Source organism: Haemaphysalis longicornis, unplaced genomic scaffold, assembly GCF_048455015.1.
Source record: "Haemaphysalis longicornis isolate Haplotype H1 unplaced genomic scaffold, Haemaphysalis longicornis Haplotype H1 scaffold_1, whole genome shotgun sequence".
In the NCBI taxonomy this organism is placed as follows: Eukaryota; Metazoa; Arthropoda; class Arachnida; order Ixodida; family Ixodidae; genus Haemaphysalis; species Haemaphysalis longicornis.
The window spans coordinates 452,102,196-452,121,717 of NW_027526203.1; the positions used below are offsets into that span (position 1 = coordinate 452,102,196).

General features: G+C 46.2%; 2 protein-coding genes across 2 annotated transcripts; both read left to right on the forward strand.

The window, feature by feature from the left end:
• The first annotated feature begins 7,814 nt into the window (after positions 1-7,814).
• On the forward strand, positions 7,815-11,803 carry LOC144156038 (uncharacterized). Its single transcript, XM_077687809.1, has one exon. It carries the CDS (start codon positions 8,691-8,693, stop codon positions 10,653-10,655), a length of 1,965 nt encoding a protein of 654 aa, XP_077543935.1. The 5' UTR covers positions 7,815-8,690; the 3' UTR covers positions 10,656-11,803.
• LOC144156040 (DENN domain-containing protein 10-like) lies at positions 11,664-18,898 on the forward strand. Its single transcript, XM_077687811.1, has 7 exons — positions 11,664-11,803; positions 12,010-12,215; positions 12,289-12,517; positions 12,583-12,694; positions 15,183-15,391; positions 15,480-15,574; positions 18,501-18,898. Exons 1-7 carry the CDS (start codon positions 11,764-11,766, stop codon positions 18,672-18,674), a joined length of 1,065 nt encoding a protein of 354 aa, XP_077543937.1. The 5' UTR covers positions 11,664-11,763; the 3' UTR covers positions 18,675-18,898.
• The last annotated feature ends 624 nt before the right edge of the window (positions 18,899-19,522 follow it).

Here is a 19,522-nt window from a genome sequence, read left to right on the forward strand (position 1 = left end):
AACACTGTGATGCGAAATCTTCAGGCATAAGTGTAGATGACCTCTTTTATATGAAAATTTTTACAGCAAATTAGCCTATACTCCACACAAAATAAACAGCGTTCAAATCGCAAATGTAGAGGCGAATTTTTTGCTTTTCTATAGAAGTACAACAGTTGACAAAACCACGTCACATAAATGCCCGTAATGTCCATACTTTTTTGTATGCCAAGGAGAAACTGGAAAGAAGCCAAGCCAAACTAGCTCGCACAACAAAGCATATTTGCAAAAGGAATAACAATCTGAAGTTCATGGACAGTGGCTTTCCCAACATTGTGGGCAAATCACTAGAGGGGATCCAAAAATACTGGCATTTGAAGAAATACTATTGTACATAAGCACTTATAGAACAACCACCATGGCATAGGGAAAACAGTGCTGGAGCTTGACTTGAAGCATACACTGGTGTGCAGTTAAAATCGTATCGCTGCATAGTGTAGTGCGCTTCATGCCAAAGTGAAAAGGTGCAAGTAGGCCTATGTTCTAGGAATTTTACTCCAAGAGCTGTTCAAGGAAGAGGAGGAGGAATAAATGTTTATTTGACAAACACTGGCGCTGCTGTTAGGGCACCTGCTTGATGAAGGGCATCCCTACTCTGGGATGCCCTGGCCTTGGCTGGCCGTCCAGGCCCTCTTCACCCGTACGCACAGGCAAGCTCGTAAGAGGGGAAGGGTTGGGGGGTCTGTTCAAGGAAATACTATTGCCGGGATAATATTATGCCATGGTTGTGCACATCGAACAACACTTGCCAGGTAAAGAACAGTAGTTCGCTAGTGGAATTCTGCCGTTACTCCTCTGCGAATAGCAGCACGAAAGTGTCACTCGAGGCAAGCGTTGCCTGTCACAGGGGGGCTACGTTGTGCAGTTGTGCCAGGATTGAGCAATAGTGGGTGGTTGTAGGGAAACTGCGCTCAGTGGAGCTGTAAATGGCATTACTTCACTTTCCCAGAGGAGAGCCTCTGGCTGTACGTAAAACAGTGTGTGTGAATGATATTTGCCTAGCATTTTTTAAGTGGTGCATAAAGAAAGGTAACGTTTTCACTTTCCTCCACAAAAAAAGTTAGACGCATGCTGGAACTTAAAGATGAGCAGTAATCATGTGGCCTACGATTCCCATGTGATAATTCTTGATACCAGTTGCAACCAGCATATTTCAAACAATCTGAGCACCAGCTTTGCATTCAAAAGAACCTTTGTTCATATCAGAACCTGAAAGCAGAAACGTCGCAGGTTTCCAAATACATCGGAAACTTTCTGCTGCCTGTGAAAATAACTTCTTGTATGCAACTACGCACCACAGATTTCAAAGAAGCTGCAGTCTATTCAGTGGTCCCTTTTGTGCACATCGTGCTGGGAGGCTCCTACTCCAGAGATCTGCAGGATCTCATGGACCTTTACCTTACCTTCTATAAAAACCAGGCATCAGCATCTTTATGTAGGTTAGAGGTATGTGTAACCAGAAGTTACCATCAAGTATATTAGCATGCTAGCTCATAGTGCTTCCAATATGAGCTTGAAGGTCCACGTATTTAATGGGAAACTTTTGGAGTGCATATATCAAATGACAAGTCAGATTTAATTATCAGGTGGATTAGCTTTATTGATTACCAGGCTACAGTTTCATACTACAAACATGCGCCCTAAAACTAGAGATTTAAAATTGATCGCTGTCAATCTAAATTGAATAGAAGTCACCTAGTTTTCTGCATATAATGTCGGCCTGATCATATGAATTACCCCCCCACCAAAAAAAAAGAAAATTCGTGTAGCTCTTGTAGTTTCTTCATTAAGCCATTGCATAAATAACTTGCTGTCATAGCTTCTTTAACAAGTAATGTCTAAAATAACCTTACATGCCCTGTATCACAGCATAGCTTTCAACAAAATGATTTCAGCCTACTCTATTTTTGAGTTGTGTGGCCCAGATGTAAATTGTAGTGCCATCTTTGTCGGCATAGGGGCCGCCTGCAGCATTGCATAGTGGTCAGAAGCACGGCGCCGAAAATTGGAATCAAGTTTGTATCTTGAATGTGGCTGTTGAAAACTTAGTTATGTTGGCCATAAACAAAGCACCCTGATGAGACAAGCCCTCACCAAGGACTGGCATAGCCACTAAATATGAACCACTGTAATTGCTGTCTTTGTTGACATGGGAACATATTGCAGAAGTGCATGACTGTCGGGGTGCGAAATTGAATGAATCAATGTATGTATTTAAATGGCAGAGGTCGAATGCCTCGCAACGAGGGAAAGAAACTGGCTGGCTGGTGGCGTTAGAGCGCTTAACACGTCTGCCCTGCACATGAACCACTTATTTGAGGTAATTTCGGGGAGAAGTAATTTTCCAAGGGGGCTGACGGGTTGATTTGACAATGTGTTTCAGTCCACCCCGCATGCGAACTTCAGGTCGTCTGTAAATGTTTGCATTCTTTGCAAAAGAGGGACGTGTATGCTGCCTTTTGGTTTTGTTGACTTTACCAAATCTTCGAATGTGTTGGTTGGTTGGTTCCAGAAGAATGGCTCATACCCACTCAGGGGGATTGGTCAGGAAATAGGCGCTGACTTAGAAAAAAAGTTGGCTCGGGATTAAAAGAAATGTAAAAATTCACTTGAACTACGCGTTTAGGGAAAAAAAGTGAATATAAATGTGAATAAAAAAGATCATAAGTAGACTGCCCGAAAATGAAATACGGCATGAGAGAGAACACACCAACTATAAAATCATTGCTAATGAACAAGGAGAGGATAGAAAGAAGGAGAGCCGTGAAAAGTACATACATAAATAAAGCAAGAAGATACGGTGGACATAGTGTTGCTGGTGTCTTCGTTTCTTGTCTAGCTTGCTGCAGTTTTATATGGGGTGTTCAATGCCAGGTTGGTTTTTTGTGGTTTATGGTGCAATAGGGGAAGGGTGGCGGTGTGGGTGCAGTGCCATCGGATCTTTTTTTTGCCAAATTGTCAAAGACGTTCACTCCCACCTCAATGTCTGGCGCGATGGTGCAGCTCATCGATGCTTTGCAGAAGAAGACTTGCAGGCCCGGCGAGTTGTCCAAAGGAATGGGTTGGTTGTGTTGTGCGGTGTTTTTTTTGGTGTCCATTGTCTACTTTTGCTATGAATTCTCCGCACCAAGGCAACTTCATTGACATCCAAGGGATCGGATGGGGGGGGGGGGGCGTGGGTTTCTCTGAGTGTGTGTGCTCTGAATGGAGGTACAGTGAAACCTCGTTAAACCATACCTGACGGGGACGCGAACAAAGTACTTATTAACCAGCACTACAGTTTATCTGAGTGCATTAGGTTATAGGGAAACCGAAGCGGGGATCCCACTTATTAACTACGTATAAAAAGAAACTACGGCTTATGCGGGTACGGTTTAACGAGATTCCACTGTATTGGCTATAGATGCCGTGTCATGAGCAGCCTTGTTGTCCGAGTTGTTCTAATGTCCAGGGATCCATTCTATGACGATGGGAATGCCTTAAAGATTGATAAGATGTTACACTGTAGTGTGAATGGTGTAGGCCAAGAGGATTGCAGTGTTGGGGTGACAGAGGTTTTGTGTTGTGCATGCGTTATTAGTGTATATCTTAATTTGTTTCTGTTTGTGCTGTGCTTATAACTGCACTCTGCCAATTTCTCTAGACAGTAGGATGAGAGCTAGGAGGACAGCCTGTAGTTCGGTTGCAGTGGAGGTAGTGACTGTTTCCGAGAGTGATGGGTCAGACTCATGATAAACACTTTCTTTTGTGCTTGTCTTATGGATGTGTTGGTGTAAATGGAACACATCCCCAGTACTGTGCAGTGGTGGTGTCTGGCCAGCATGGTTCTTTGGTGTTAGTATCTGCATTGTTCCTTGCTGGACCAAGGTTTATGCCTAATCGGTTGGGTACAAATCGGTACAAATGGGTGCAGACTTACTGGGTGACACTGTGTGAGATTTCTTGTATGCCCTGAATTATGAGGGTCTGATGGTCTTTATGGGTGAACTTGGTGTTTTCTGTTAAAGATTGGGTTGGTGGCAGTCTGGTGTAGGTGTATGGGCGGTCAGTTTGGGTATATCTTGGAAGGTCGGTGATACTTCTGTTCAACTGAGTACAAGTTAAATTGTAACAGATGCCACCATAGGTGAGTAGGAGTAGTAGAACAGCACAATTTGCAAGCCGAATCAATAGGGTGCCAGGCCTTTCACATTTGTTGTCTGTTTATTTTAGAAGGTGTATGGCAGTTTTTCAAAAGTTGTTAAACCCATGTGGTGGCATTTCTCTTGTTGTTGATTTAAACTCCGTGAAGTATGATGCAGCCTCCTTGTGGTTCACTGTGTTTGTGAATGCTGATGAAAAAGTGAACTTAATCATTTTCTAAAGGACTACCTTCTATTTTCAGTACCGTCGACTTGGTAGGTGATATCTGCATGCCGGTTGTTGTCATGGCGCGGATTTGAAATTTGCAATAAATTTTTACCACAGCATAAATTTCTAGCAGGACTGCAGGTGAAAACTTTATGGCATTGTTGTCCGGGAACAATACGCTCCAGCGGCAGATGTTTGCAAAAACCAAGAAGCTAAAGGGAAGCCAAAAGTACTTTCCACTATGGTATTTCAACACAAAAGCACATCTGACTGTAATTTTTTCACTAATAAACATCTCGAATCATTCTCCGATGAATTATAACTCTCTTAAAAGCACACGTCCTAAAGCTACGCTAGTAAGTGCCAGCTTTTGCTGTACATTCCAGCCCATTTTGAGTGATTGGCTCCCCCCCCCCTTTTTTCGTGTGGCACAAAATTTGGGAACTGCCAATTTAGCAATGTTCAAGCACATGTTTGATGGAGCCTGGGGTAACCTAGTGTGCACCCTTTGTATAACGTGGAACCCCAAATTTTATTTGCAAAGCAGCAAACACACAGACTGCACACAGACTGCAAACATGTTAACGTTTTCATGGTCAACACTATGTGTATCTATGTTTTTTAGTTGATTTCAAAAATAAGTACCATCACAGACAAGTGGCATCACAGACATAGTGGCTTTTCTGATGAAAGGTGCAGCTATTGTAAAAATAAATAACTGTTCTTTGCCATTGTACAGTCACCAAATACCGTCTTGCAGCAGCCTAGAAACATATGCCTAGACTTACCTTAGGCACATCTGGTGGAGCTCAAAAGCCATGTGCATCGTTGGTTGAAGTTATTCGTGACAAGGGACACGTCATCTCTTTTTGTTGTGCATATTACATTGCCCTGCCGTTCCCTCCCTGTTTCTTTTCTCTGTGCAGAATGTCGGAGATCTGCTTGGCATCTTCAACGCCGTAGCAATAAAGTTTTTTTTTGCCAGTCAGAAAGACTGCACTTATGCTGCTAATTTTTGTTTTCAGCCAAATCTGCAATTTATATGCTGGTTATTCCCCATACTGTGGGCCAAGCTTCGAAACTTCACTTTTTGGTAGCATTTTCAAGAAGGGGTTGTGACAGTGGTTAGCTACGATTTGTTGCAAGCTTTTACAGAGACTAGATTTCTCCACAACTAAAGCAGGATGTGCTGCGCTGGTAAGAAACAAATGGGCATTGCTGTTATAGTGCATCATTTTGAACAGTGATAAAATTCATGATGCGACAAGCATTCTAAATTTGAAAATATGCACTATAATACTAATTTGACTCCATGGGTTATTGCTCTACTATTTTTGAGCCTTCATCTCTCAAGAGACCTCACTGAAATGGAACAGTTAGTTCTCAATTTTTTTTTTTTTCACTAGAGAATATATTCTGGCATAACTGGCTCTTCATGACAGTATCATGTCTGCAACACCAATGCCTTGTGTTTGTGTTGAGAGAAAGAGAGAGAGAGAGAGAGAGAGATAAAAACTTTTATTGAAACGCTTGCTTGATATTAGCAGAAAGGCAGCCTGACAAGACTGATCCTCTTAAAGATTACCCAACCGAAACTGTGAACACCGGTTGCCCTGGTTGTGCTGCCATGAACCAAAGTGATGCCTTTGCATAAAGACAACAGGCAGTTCAACTTAACTTGCTGCTTATTTCGACAGGTGTGACATACGAAACTAAACCTCTAGTAAAAAAGAAAAAGAAGAAGAAGAAAAGAACAAGACCACAGCCTTTCCTCCGAGTGACAGCTCTGCCTTAGGTAGCACTTTCAAGCTCTGCACCTTCCATGCATCAACAATGCTTTCACACCGTCACAAACACACACACAAAACAGTGACAGATTGGTTTCAGGGGTTGCACCATTAACTAAAATGAACAAATACTGACTTGTCAAGTTGCTTGCATTGTTTGAGAATACCTTAGTGAACTATGTATACAGCTATGTATACAGTGTAACACAGCAACAATGAAATTTTGCTGCATCAAGACATAAAGCCGTGCTAGTTGGTAGGCATTCATTCTTTTAAATTACAGGACAAAAGCACCAAGATTAGACAAGGAAGAGCAAACACTGCAACACTGGCCGGTTGCTCTCATCTGTTCCCCTTTTTCTTTTGCCCACAGCTGTAAAAAAATGAATATTTTTTGCAGCACCACTATGTCATATGTTAACTTCTTCATATTCCTGCACGAAATTTGCTGCACCTACAAGTTTATTCTTTATATTTCCATATTGTGATTTGGTTGTTGTAATAAATGCTTCTCCTGTCCTATTTATTGGGGTGCCTAGCTGGATAAGGCCTTTGCAAACACATTTTAATTTCAATCTGTTCGGTGCAGTTGGCTTAAAGGCTCGAAACATCACTATTTTCATTTGAATCATATGACAGCAGCAATTATTTCAGAACCAAATAATTAAATATGGTTTATTAGAGTAATTCGATTAACAAGTTCAGAAACAATTTTTCGGCACGTTGGTGTGCCTATGAATTATTTTTTCTCGAGCCGATGAACAAATTTGCAAATGATTGACTTTTCAACTGCTGGAGATAGCTGAACTCTTTCGACTGTGGGGTCATCATGGCAAGACCATATGGATGCAGGCTGTGTTTTGCAAACTTGTGCTAGAACACGAATCTGTTCTCAGATGTACTGAAAGAACGAGGGAATACTGAGCTTACAGCTTCACGTACTTCCCACAGACAATCTTATGGGCTCGGAAACATGCCTAGCATTATGCAGGCGTTTCAGAGTTGAATTTTACGCAGCACTTCTCCTTGGCAGCTCTGCAGTCAATGCATTGTATTCGTTCAGGTAATTCCACTCATTTCTAGTTTAGAAGCGGCTGCCGCCACACAAACATGAACCCAGGTAAGGCTCTACAGCTTTTTTTTTTTTCTCAAGATATTCACTGGAGACCGCTACATAAAAATGCTTGTGCACTCCATACTCGGAACTTGCTTCATCATGCTTTTTCTCAGCTAGGGGTGTATCGTGCGTAGCCTAATCAACCTGTGCCCCGTCCAATGCACCAACAATGCTGTCACACACACAGAAAATGAATTAGCTTTTTGGCGCCCTCGCAGCGTTTCTTGAACGACTGGCCGTGCGTCAGCAACGTATTTTAACAGCCCCTACAACTGTTTTGTTTCAGCAGTTAGCGAAAATCCTGTTTTTGCTGAGGTAAACATCAATCGCGAATCGATCTCAAGGAAAATTTTTATCCACGCCACTGGCGGGGGCCGTTGCCGATATGATTGCAGTTGAGAATATTCGCGCATGCACCAGCGTCCTATTACGAGTGGTTCACTCATGTTCCTGGAAGAAAATGACTTTGTACGAATGAACTAAACCACTCCACCGCCATGCACACTTGCCCGAGGCACAAGCAGCGCCAGAAAGCGCCGGGAACGAGATGCAAGATATCATCGATACAACGCTAGTGCGCAGACTGCGACGGCCCAAGGATATGCTCATGGTTAAAGTCTCTAACCTCGTGAAAGAAGAAGCTAACCTAAGCAAAATATTCGAGTAAGTTCGTTAAGAAAGGCATCTGGCAGCACTCCGTATTGTTGAAGCCATCTGGCGCGGCTAGGCTCGCTGTAAGCCTTGCAGAGCGGTCAACCGTGGCTAGCACGTCGTCGCGGGACTTTTTTTTGTGGACTGCTCGAGCCGCTGCAGGGCAACAACTCGGGAAGCAGCGCCATTCCCACTCGGGGCACCGCCGTGCTGCCGCCAGTGCCGCCGTTGGGGCCGTTCTCGCCAAATCTCGCAGGCAGTGACATTCCAGCGCCACTGCGCGGGGAGCTGAAATCGAGTCTTTTACCCCCCGTAATTTATAAACTTATCGATTGAGGAGATTTTCCGCGGGTGAGTGAATACTTGTAGTTTGCTAGTTACGAGTTAAGCGTGCGTGCACCACGAGACGTTCGTGCAAGTGGCCCTGCTCCTGCCTTCGCTCGGCCTAGGACGGTCAAGTGGTAGCTGTCACTGGTCGCCGTGAGGTGTTGTGATGAATGAGAACATGCTTTCGGACTGCGATGTTCCCCAGCGAAACGGTGGTCTGGCCTGCAAGCGCGGACGCATCGGTCGCCGAGACTGGTTGTGGGGACATGTTGCCTGAGATGCTTCCAACCTGAGCAAGCGGAGCGGTGTAGTTCGCGATGGGCGAGCGACGCGAGAGCCGTGCTTCGTTGTAGCAAAGGCGTCCGAGCGGCCGCGCGCGCGCGCGTGTGCCCTTCCACGTTGGTTCGCTGGTCGGCGTCATGATGGCCTGCCCGAAAGTGATCCTGGCCAAAAGCGCCGCGGCCGTCGGCGGCCTGCCCTCGGGAGGGCCGCTGGGGCAGCCCGCTACCATGGCCCTGCACGCGTCCGCCTTCTGCCCCATCAACAACGTCGACCTGAACAGAGTGATCGCGCCGCCCCTGTCCAACTACACCATGTCCTACGTACAGCCCACCCTGCTTAGCAGCACACCGAGCTACCCGAGCAAGTACGATGTGTTCCAGGTCCCCGGTGGCACTCTGGTGGTCCCGCGAAGCGCGGACCTCACGACAAGCTACTTTTCGCCGCCTCCGCAGCAGCAGTTCTTCTACTCGCCGCTGTCCCTGCAGCCACAGCCTGCGCACTATGCATTTTTAAGTAACACGGCTGTTCAGGCGCCGCCCCTGGTGCCTTTCAGCCTGCAGCCACCCGAACAACCGACGTTCTCCTCGTTCGTGAACAACGCTTTTATGTCCACTCCGAGCTACGTGAGTCCTCCGGAGTCGCTTCCACCTTCCTACGGCTCGACGCCGCTGCCTTCGAACGACCTCTTCCTCACGAGCGGTACTCCCCTGCTGCAGCAGCCGGAACCCTTCCCCAAGGTCTTCCCGCTGCTGGAGGCCAAACAGGAGCCGTCCGAGCCGACCAACTATGCAGCCTCAGCACCAGGGCCTTTCGAGAGCTTCCACAGGGACGCGAGCCCAGCACCGTTCTCCACCAGCGGGCCGTACACGAGCCCCAAGTCACTGCCGTTCCCCAAGACGGGCCTTCCCGCACCGCGGCCCATCTTGGCGTGCCCGCGCGAGCCCGCCGCGCCTGTGGCCCCAGTGCCGTCGCTCCCGTCGGCGGGGCTGCTGTCGCCGCCGTGCCCGAGGCCCCTGCCTAGGACCTTCGAGCCGGACGCGAGGTTCTCGCTGGGCACGCTCAGGGCAGAGCCCGAGCTACCACTCTGCCACGGAGAGGAGACTCGTCTCTGTTTTGGCTCCCCCCCGCTGTCGGCGTCCTCCCTTTCCAGCTTGGACAATGCCAGCACAGTGGACACTGCCCGGGTCACACACACTGACTCGTCCAGTACCCTCGAGTTCCCCCCTGTGGAACTTAGGGTATTTGAAGAGCCACCTGCAGTTCGCACGCCACCTGCTGTTCCTACTCCACCTGCTGCCCCCAGTCCCCCACCACCGGTACCAGCCCCTCAGCCCTCGCCGCCATTGTCAGCACAACAGCCTCAAGAGCATGACAAAGTGCATGATGTGTATGCTTTTGAAACCAATGCAGACGAAGAGAGCGGAGTGCCCAGGTTCAAGTTTCAGAGGAGGCACGAGGTGGCCAAGTACTGCTATGGAGGTAGTGCACGCACTCAGCCTTTCCGCCGTCGGAGCAGCCACGATATGTTCGACTTCTTGGCATCAGTGCACCGCAAGGCACCAACACCAGAGCCTCAGTGTAGGGATGAAGAGACAGATGAGTGTATACAGCGGCGCCGGAACATCCAGGACAGAGAGTTAGCCACAATAATCAGCTTTCACTGCCTCAAAGACAGTGCCAAGGCCACAGTGGGTGTTTATCGTTCGTTAATCCATGGACGAGGGCTTTATTCCAAACGGGACATAGATGCTGGAGAAATGGTGATCGAGTATGCTGGACAGGTGATTAGGTCAGTGTTGACGGACAAACGGGAACGTTTCTACGAGAGCAGAGGCATTGGCTGCTACATGTTTCGCATCGATGAGGACCAAGTGGTTGATGCCACAACACATGGCAATGCTGCCCGTTTCATCAACCACTCTTGTGACCCCAATTGTTATTCCAAAGTGATTGCAGTGTTTGGTCAGAAGCACATCATCATATATGCTCTTCGCAAAATCCACAAGGGTGAGGAACTGACTTACGACTACAAGTTTCCAAAGGAAGATGTCAAGATTCCCTGTTCATGTGGTGCCCGCCGTTGCCGCAAGTTCCTTAACTGACCAAGGTGCCTTCTCCCTCCTGTCCCTGTGACCATTCCTCTTGTACATATAGCTTCCATGTGTCAGTAAAAAGTTCTTTAAGCACTCCTCGTAGTGTTACTATTTCCATTCTACGCCATCACATAAATGTTGCTCTTGTTTTGACAACAAATTTTTTTGCAGTTGTGGCTTACTTTTTTTTTTGTTTTACCTGAAGGGCTTTTGTGCTGCCCTTATACCTAAGTAGAAACAGCGTAAAACTTATATAGTAAGGCAGCATATGAGATGTTGAGCCTAGTGAACTTGGATACTATAACGCGGATAGATACGTTAGAATGAAAATTTTTGGGTAGGAGAGACCGTGGCGTTTGGCCAACGTTTTGGCAAACCTCCAATGTGGAGTGTGAAGTTTTTGCTGCTGAGCACAAGGACGTAGGTTCGATCCCCGTCCAGGCGGCCATTTTTGGGGTGGAGGCGAGGCAAGATTTCGGCGCGCGTTAAAGATCCCTAGGTGGTCTGAATTAATCTGTAGCCTTCCACTGCGATGCGCCTCGTATCCCGGGTGTAGTTTTCCCGTGACAAAACCCATAAACTTTCAAATTTTTCGTGAATGTGTGAAGGCCGGAGCGCTTCCAAAGCGCACGAAGGGACTTGGTTTGTGTACTATGCGCCATTACTAAGGGGAAGACAAACCAATAAACAGTGGCAGAATTTTATTTCGGTGTGTTCACGTTATAATAAACTTTAGTAAACAAATAAAGTCGCATTTCTGTTTCATTTTATTTTCATTTAAATTTCGTACTTTCGGTTTAAAAACAGCGGGCCCTGCTGAATGTGCCTGAATGTGGCAGTGACATTGAAGGATAGGTGATTGCTATTGTTTCGCTTTGCATGTACACAGCTTGTAATAATTATTCGGACTTTGAATAGAGGTAGTGGCGGCGCGTTCTGCAGCGCCGACTCCGAAGCGCGACCTGTCACAGGCATCCATCTTGTCTATCTATGTGTATCCCACCATCCATCCATCCATCTGTATCCCACCAGCGCCTCCTGAACGCACCTCGCGACGTCGTCGCATGCAGTGCATCGCGCGTCGGTGTGATCAGCTCGTGTACGCCCATCATGTGCGATGGCTGCTGTTGACGATTTGAAAGCGATTGGTGTGATCGGTAAGTCGCAACACGTCCTAGATCTTATACGCGAACAGAGATCAGTCGCCTGCATAGTGGGTGAGGCAACTTGTAGCATCAATGCCGTTGAAACTAAGGTGCCTGTCCCACATGTTATTCGTGTGTGCACCCAAACAGATAACTGACTTGTGATCGGCGGCTTCTCACCAGAGTTTCTAATATATTTTTCTTGTTTCGATTTTCAGAAAAAGACACAAACAACGATGTGCTGTGGACGTGGTCGTACCCGTCTTTCGCGCCGGAGGATCGTTCTTTACTCCTGACAAAATGTGACTTGGAAAACGATAACATGGCCAGCGAACAACCGGTGTGGTTTCGCTATTGTCACCATCACAGGGACTGGTTTTACATGTACCAAACGGAAGTTTTTGACAGCGATAACTTGAGCCGAGTGAGTCCATTTGCTCTTTAGGGGTGCGTTTTTGAATTCGCTGTCGGCTGAATGCAACTCAAATTTCCCGCAGGTGAAGCTCTTCGTCCTTGTGCTGCACACCAAAGACTTCAGCCCCGAGAAGTACGAGACGCTGTCGAGGATACTTAGCAAAGTGTACTGCAAAACTGGCGATCCCACGGCACTGCTGCGGCTGTTCCTATCCGTGTCAGTCAAGGGGTCGTGCACCACCGAGGAGAACGGAACGTTCCTTCTGAGCAACTTCGACCGCAGGCGCAGCATGGCTCACGTGCCCATTAAAGGTGACAGCGGCTCACGGGGCAGTGTGCAGTGTGGAGAACCGACGCTGTTGCTTTTTATTCTACAGACATCATAAAAATGTTTGGTCTGGAGACGATCATCATATACACTGCGGTCATTCTGAAAAAGAGGGTGATTGTCTACCACCACAAACTAAACGTTTTGCTCAACTACGTCAGGTGAGTATTTTATACAAACCAAAAAATGTGCACCTTTCATGGCTAAAGTACTAGTTAAAAAGACGATGTGTGGGAAACGTCTTGAAACGACAGGCATCAGCAAGCTTGGTGTTGTTTGAGTTGCATGTACTATCAAGATACATTCGAATACGAACAGCAGAGAGTGTGGCTTTCACTACATGATGCAGATCCCAGCGACGGGCCGCGTATGCGCAGTAGAAATAAGTTACAAGAGTTCGTGTTCAACCGTGGTATGTAAAGACCATCGTTCGGCTTCTGAGCATTTTCATTTGGGTTGCCGCCACGTTTGGCACCCATTCACACTTTCATTGTCCAACTTTGTCGCTTCATAGAGTACGAACAGTGCACATCACTATATTTTATTTTTCAATTTCCTTCCTGAGCCATGAAAAAAAAGTCCCAGAACGTTCACGATTTTGCCTGTGCAAGCAACGCTGCTTGGTCGTCTTGTCATGGCGGCAAAGTTAGATAATGGCAACGTAAACAGGTGCCAAACACGGCAGTGGACCAAAACAAAATGCACGCACCGAACGATAAGCTCTCTATTATAAGGGAGGGCTCAAACTCTCGCGATTTATTCCTACTGCGCATTTGTGGTCCATTGCCAGGATATGCAGCATATACTGAAAGTAAAAACGCCTGTGTGTTGGACATTTCGGCGCACGTTAAAGATCCCCAAGTAGTCAAAATTAATCCGGAGCCCTCCACTACGGCGCGCCTCATCGCCTGCTTAGCGTCGGCGCGTTAAACCAATCAATCGAATAAGGCTGTTGTGACCCGCCGCGGTGGCTCAGTGGCTAAGGCGTTGCGCTGCTGAGCACGAGGTCGCGGGTTCGATCGAATAAGGCTGTTGTGACCCGCCGCGGTGGCTCAGTGGCTAAGGCGTTGCGCTGCTGAGCACGAGGTCGCGGGTTCGATTCTGGGCCGCGGTGGCCGCATTTCTGATGGAGGCGAAAAGCAAAAACGCCCGTGTACGAGATTTTGGCGCTTGCTAAAGATACCCAGGTGGTCGAAATTAATCCGGAGCCCTCCACTACGGCACGCCTCATCGCCTGCGTTGCGTCGGCCTGTTAAACCCTACGATCAATCAATTGAATGCCCTACAATCAATCAATCAAATATGGCTGTTGTAATTTTATTCGGAGCTTTTGAGCATTTTATGATAATTGTAGTTTGTTCACCAGAGACAATGCCTTATAAAGGCACTGTTAGGTTTGCCGAGGGCGGTTGAAGTTTGAAATTACTTCTCTGAAGCCTCGATGTATGTGTAAGCATATCGACATGGCACTTGAACCAGCCCCTGATGGCTACACGATGTGCGTATTGCTGTTAAAAGTATTCTTGCACTATGTTTGCATGGTAAAAGTGGCCTATTACGATTTTTATTCGAGTGGAGTCTTGTGCAAACCGGAGGATGGACCTACATTTGTGGCAAGAGAAATGTGGTACTGATTGCTGATTGGTAAGGATTGCTTCTGTGGCATAGTTCAAAAGTACCCTTTGATAATACTGTGTAAGAGCTTAGGAATACAATGCATGACGCCGAACTCCAATCACGCCAGACATTCAGCATACCAAACAGCAAGCCGTACTTCTCAAAGGTACCGTTCCTGAACATGAGTACTGCTGCATTGAAATTGCCTGAAGCCAGTGGAGAGAGTTGAGATGCATGACTTTGGTAGTCGTAGCAGTTGGCGCTATTTAGCAGTGGGCTACTTGAGTGAAACCGAATTTTGGGGGGTCTTTGAACGTTTTAAGCATCTTGCTTATGCAAGTTGCTGCTTGTTGTCAACAATTGTTTGGTTTCCATGGCTTTCCTCAGTCGTGTCTAACCTTGATCTTTGACAATGACTTTTCCGGAACCCTCAGAATTCTTCGTAATAAATTTTCCACCAAAGCCAAAAATGTATTCCCCTCCTTTCATTCCAGCAAAACAGTGCTGGCAATTCAGTGTGCATTGTGACACAGTGCGCAGGAGAATTTTGAGCTAACTTTTTTCCCCGGCATACCTTTCATAGCTGTTATTTGAATTTTTCCACAGTGCCAGAAATTACCAGGGGCTGTGGCTGTTCGTATTAAATGTTTCATTAGTGAAATTTTGTATTTGTACTTTTAACATGACGTCACTGCTTCCTTTTCTGGATTACTGCTCTCGGCTTTCCCAGTGCTGCTCGAGATAACAGCGGCAGATAAGTTTACAGTGTCCCACTGCACAAGCAGTGCAGTACAGTGATGCCAGTGCAAGCTATGTATATCAAATTATCAATATATTAATTAATTTTGTAGTTCCCTTTTGGTTTGACATATCGAGGTTCAACTGTAATAGCAAGCCGAGGTTTCAACTAATTGAGTGGTCCTGAAGCAACCCTTCCCAATAAATTGCCGATGAATGATTTTTCATATTTTTTGTTTCAAACGTTCAAAGGTTCCCTTTATTTGTGGTCATTTTGTATTTTCGAACTTCCAGGGCCTTGACTGCCTTGAGCCAACATAAACCCGAGTGGGAGCACTTCTATCCTTTCATGGAGCTAAGCCCTGTTGAAGTGGCTGAGCTATCCGAAATGACCCATTATTTGGCAGGATTCCGTGATGCCAGCATTGAGGGTCGTCTGGAGCTGTACGATGTCTTCGTCAATTTGGCAGCCATTGAGATTACTGTCGCCCCTCATTCAAAAGGTATGTGCAGCGGTTTACTTCGCAAAGCTGCTTTGCTTCTGGTAACCGACAGTTGTTGCATCATCGGTTGGATTCTCGTCTCTTGTAGATGCCTTCCAGATGAGCAAAACTCACAAAGAAATTGCCATGTTCATGGTGCGACAAGCAGACAATGACAGCTTATCGGACCAAGATGTTGTACGGGTGAGTGAATTTTTAAGTGCAGAGCACTTTATGGGTATCGCCCTGTCGTCGTCGCTCGCTAACGGTCGATGCCAAGCAACTGCCGGAATCAGGTGGTGCAGCCAGATAACGGACCCAAGTAGAGCCTGGTGTACCGTCGTCAGGGGGTCACACTGAGGCTTCGAAAACCACGCGGTTTAAATAGTTATAACCGTTCGAACCTAATGAACCGCTGGCACTTGTCATACATCTCCCTGTTGTTTAGCGCAAAGAAAACTGCAGGTACGTTTCAGGCAAAATCTGTGTATATAACCGGCAGCTCCCGTATTCATTTAGTTGGGAGTGCTCGTTGGGTTGGTTTTTACGTTAGTAAGTGAAAAAAGCGGCCGTGCAAGAAAAAAGATGGTGCGTTTGAAATGCCGCAGAAAGGCTCCAGCCGTGCAAGAAAAAAAATTGCAGTCTCGAAATGACACAAAACAGCTCCAGCATACGAAATTAAAACAAGCACAAAAAGAACAGAACTCCCACTGGCGCAGTTTCAGGCGGGGGGGGGTTGCGCTAGCACTGGGAAGGCGGGAAATTTGAATTGCATATTCATCAAGAGAGGAATGAGACAGGGTGGCAAAGAGCGTGACGGGTGGGAGTGAGCGGATAACACCGCCACCACCCATTATGGTGAATCACTGCTCTGCACTTCCGACAGCTTTCACGTTGAGTGGAACGGCTTTAATAACACCTGTGAGCATCTGAGGTTGAGTGTGCAAAGAGCTTAAGTTTCACAGTTAAAGGAGCCATGAGGTATGTCCCCAGTGCCATTTTCCTCAAGTACGGGACAAAAGCTTGACCCCACTGCAGCAAATACGGTTGAAACAATGTTGGGATAATGAATTGTGTTCGCTGCTTGGTGTTTTCGTGGTCGCTAGATAAAAAAAGCGATTGACATGGTTTTACTGCATAAAACATAATGCAGGTGGTACAGAGGTTCTTAGTTTAGAAGCATTCGATTCTGATTGAAATTGTATTTTTTGTGCAACTAGATTGGAAGTTCGTTAACTGACCCTGTTTACTGAAGGGTATACTTGCTTGCGATATTGTTTCTCATTGGAGGAAATGAGTCAGTTTTAGGTAGTGGTCTTTTTGTACGCGTTAAGCATTCATTATAAAAAGAGTGGCTGGCCTTTTTCATCCTTCTGAGTAATGTGGCCAAGCAGTGCTGACATCAAGTGGCATTGTTAGACAATGCCACTTGACATTGTTAGACAATGCCGCTTAGACATTGTTAGACATTGTTAGACAATGCCACTTACGGGGCACTGGTAGGGGAGGAATGACATTGTTTTCCTTGTGAGGAGGAGGAGTGTCTTTTTGTCCTGGTTTCCTCTAATCCAATGGGCAACATGTGAGGTTAAGCACAGTGCGCTAAAGCAACAACGGGAACCACGTGCCACAGAAAATGTGCCAAGAAGCAAAGCTGGCCCCCCTTGTACTGCCAGTGCCACATTTCATGTATCTCTGGAACTGTGCATTTACTATGCAAAGCAGCTTCTTTGCTGCCTCAGTTTCATGCGAGATGCACTTCAAACGATTGGTATAAAGGTTATGCATCTGCCGAAGGATTGCCAATTCGACCGAAACACCTTTGTACAGGGTATTGCATTTTAATAAACCGTTCAATTTGTTATGCCCAGATTTTGCACGAAGGTCACATTTTATGATCCAATGTATTTGGCATCTATTGGGAACTACATTTACCTGGTTTTTTTATAAATCCGATGAAAACAGTTTTTGCCTGTAGAAGAAGCTCTGGACATAACGATGGATGGATGGATGCAGCGGAATGGTGTTTGGACATAACGATGGATGGATGGATGCAGCGGAATGGTGTTTGCCAAAATGAAACACTTTGCGGGAGGCAGTGTGTTTTGTTTTCACATCTAAGATAAAGATGAAATCCTCCTCCCTTCCAAAAACAACTAAGCTGGTGGTGTAAGCAGGGTTCATAAGAAGCTTGTGCAATTGAGCGACATCTCAACAGCCTTAGGATAAAGCCTTAGGATAACAGCCTTAGCCTTAGGCTAAATTGTTGCTGGAGGACATTATGTAATAAAAATAATAAGCTAGTCACAGTTGCGATATTTTTTTTGCTTGCTTTTTAAAAAAACACTGTACTTTCACTAAGGATTGACTTCTTTTAGTTGATCTCGGCAATGTAGTTTATCCTACTGTTCATTGAAAATTTTGTGTTATGTGACGGTAGGGCTTACCAGGGTCCATGCTAATTTATATGGCAACAATTCAAGGCTCCATGTGTGGATTGTCAATGATCATGTTGCCTGTTAGAAATCTAAATAAGACGTGTTCAAGAGAAGATGGAGGCCTAAGATCATGAGAAATCGTCAAAAATTGGGAGTGTTGCTCAACAAGAGGACAAGTCCCCTTGTCCCAGTGATGGATTTAACGGTATTCTCTTCTTTGATGATTTCTTGTAACTGTTTCTTAGCTTTACACAGATAGGCGCTTCCGCTGTGTTGCAAAACACAAACTTTCATTCTCTAGAGTATACCAACCAACACACACACACACACACACACTGTCCTTACATAACCTCATGCTACTTGTTACTTCAAACGCTCACTCAGTTCCAGTGCCTCTGTTGTTTTTACGCTTATTATAAAGAAAAAAGTAAGAAAATTTTCAAGGTTCTGTAAATATTTCAAGACTTCCAAGGCCTTGAAAACAAGCTTTTCAAATTCAAGGGTTTTTGAGTGTTTCAAGGACCTGCATGATGTACCCTGATTGTGTATTTACTGCCTGAATTTGAATGTCTGTATTTATTTTAACACCTAATTTCTTGACAGTCACGAACCCTTTTAATGCAGCACTTATAAAGACTAGTTGTATAAAGCGTACAGTGTCCATGGTAATGTTGCACTTTTCCTGCTCGCAGGATATTGGGGCCAAGACGCAGGAACTGTTGCTCAGCATGAAGAGTGCCATGGCGCCAGGCCCGAGTGGCAAGCCAGTGGTCAGCTTCGCAAAGCTCCAGGAACTCAAGCTGGCACCAGCACTGGAAAACTTTTACTGGAACTTGGCGGTAGCTGAAGGACTGGTCGACACCTAGTCCGTTCTGTGTGGCAGAGGAATGCCTCGTGCACAGAGGCACCTGCTGCTGGTATCTAGCACATACACTACTTACGGCACTGAATGGTCGTACATTGCACAACGCTTTTGCTCCTAGGAAACAGCGAGGCCATCGCAGGTTGTTGCTGTACATAGCACGCAGCAGTTGTACATATGCTATTTATTCTTGGTCTGCTTGAGCGAGTAAATGAGGTGCTTACTTTAGTGGCATTCCGTGTCCTTTTTTTTCCTGCACTAGTGGTTCCTTGTACACACACACAGAACAACCATGCTACCGCGAATGAATCCACTGTAGACCTGCTAGTGCTGGTTTCAGAGGTACCTTGGAAGACCTCTTCAGGTAGAAAAATCTCTGCGCAGGATATACCGTATTTTCGCGAGTATAACCCGCCCCTGCATATAATCCGCACCCCCACTTTCAGCCCGCCGGAAAAGGAAAAAAATCCTCGCGTATTGGTTGTACTATTATGAGCAATATGAAAAGGAACACGGGAATGCATAGAAAGCACCCTCAGACCCAGATATGCGTGATACGCAGCGGCCGCCGTTGGAAACAAAGTGGAAAGGGGGACGCTGTTCTAACAACTGTTCCCATTCCCACTGTGCGTCTTATCGGCTGTTGGACGATACCATATTATCGGCGAAATGACGTAAGCTGCTGCTTTGTAGAAATCCCATCGTGGTGGGAGTGCCAACAGTTAGTGGAAGAGCGCCCTCCTTCTCCCTTTCATTTTCACAGCGCCATCCGCGTATCACTCCGAGTCTGTTTCGAGGCTGTTTGCCACGCGTTCCTGTGTTCCTGTTCATATTGCTCATAATAGTGCATTT

What these genes read in the sequence shown, in the direction of transcription:
- LOC144156040 (XM_077687811.1), top strand. Translation starts at nt 11,764, where the DNA reads ATGGCTGCTGTTGACGATTTGAAAGCGATTGGTGTGATCG. An exon ending in GTTTTGCTCAACTACGTCAG is followed by an intron (nt 12,695 to 15,182) that starts GTGAGTATTTTA and finishes TCGAACTTCCAG; the next exon opens with GGCCTTGACTGCCTTGAGCC. An exon ending in CGGACCAAGATGTTGTACGG is followed by an intron (nt 15,575 to 18,500) that starts GTGAGTGAATTT and finishes TCCTGCTCGCAG; the next exon opens with GATATTGGGGCCAAGACGCA.
- LOC144156038 (XM_077687809.1), top strand. Translation starts at nt 8,691, where the DNA reads ATGATGGCCTGCCCGAAAGTGATCCTGGCCAAAAGCGCCGCGGCCGTC.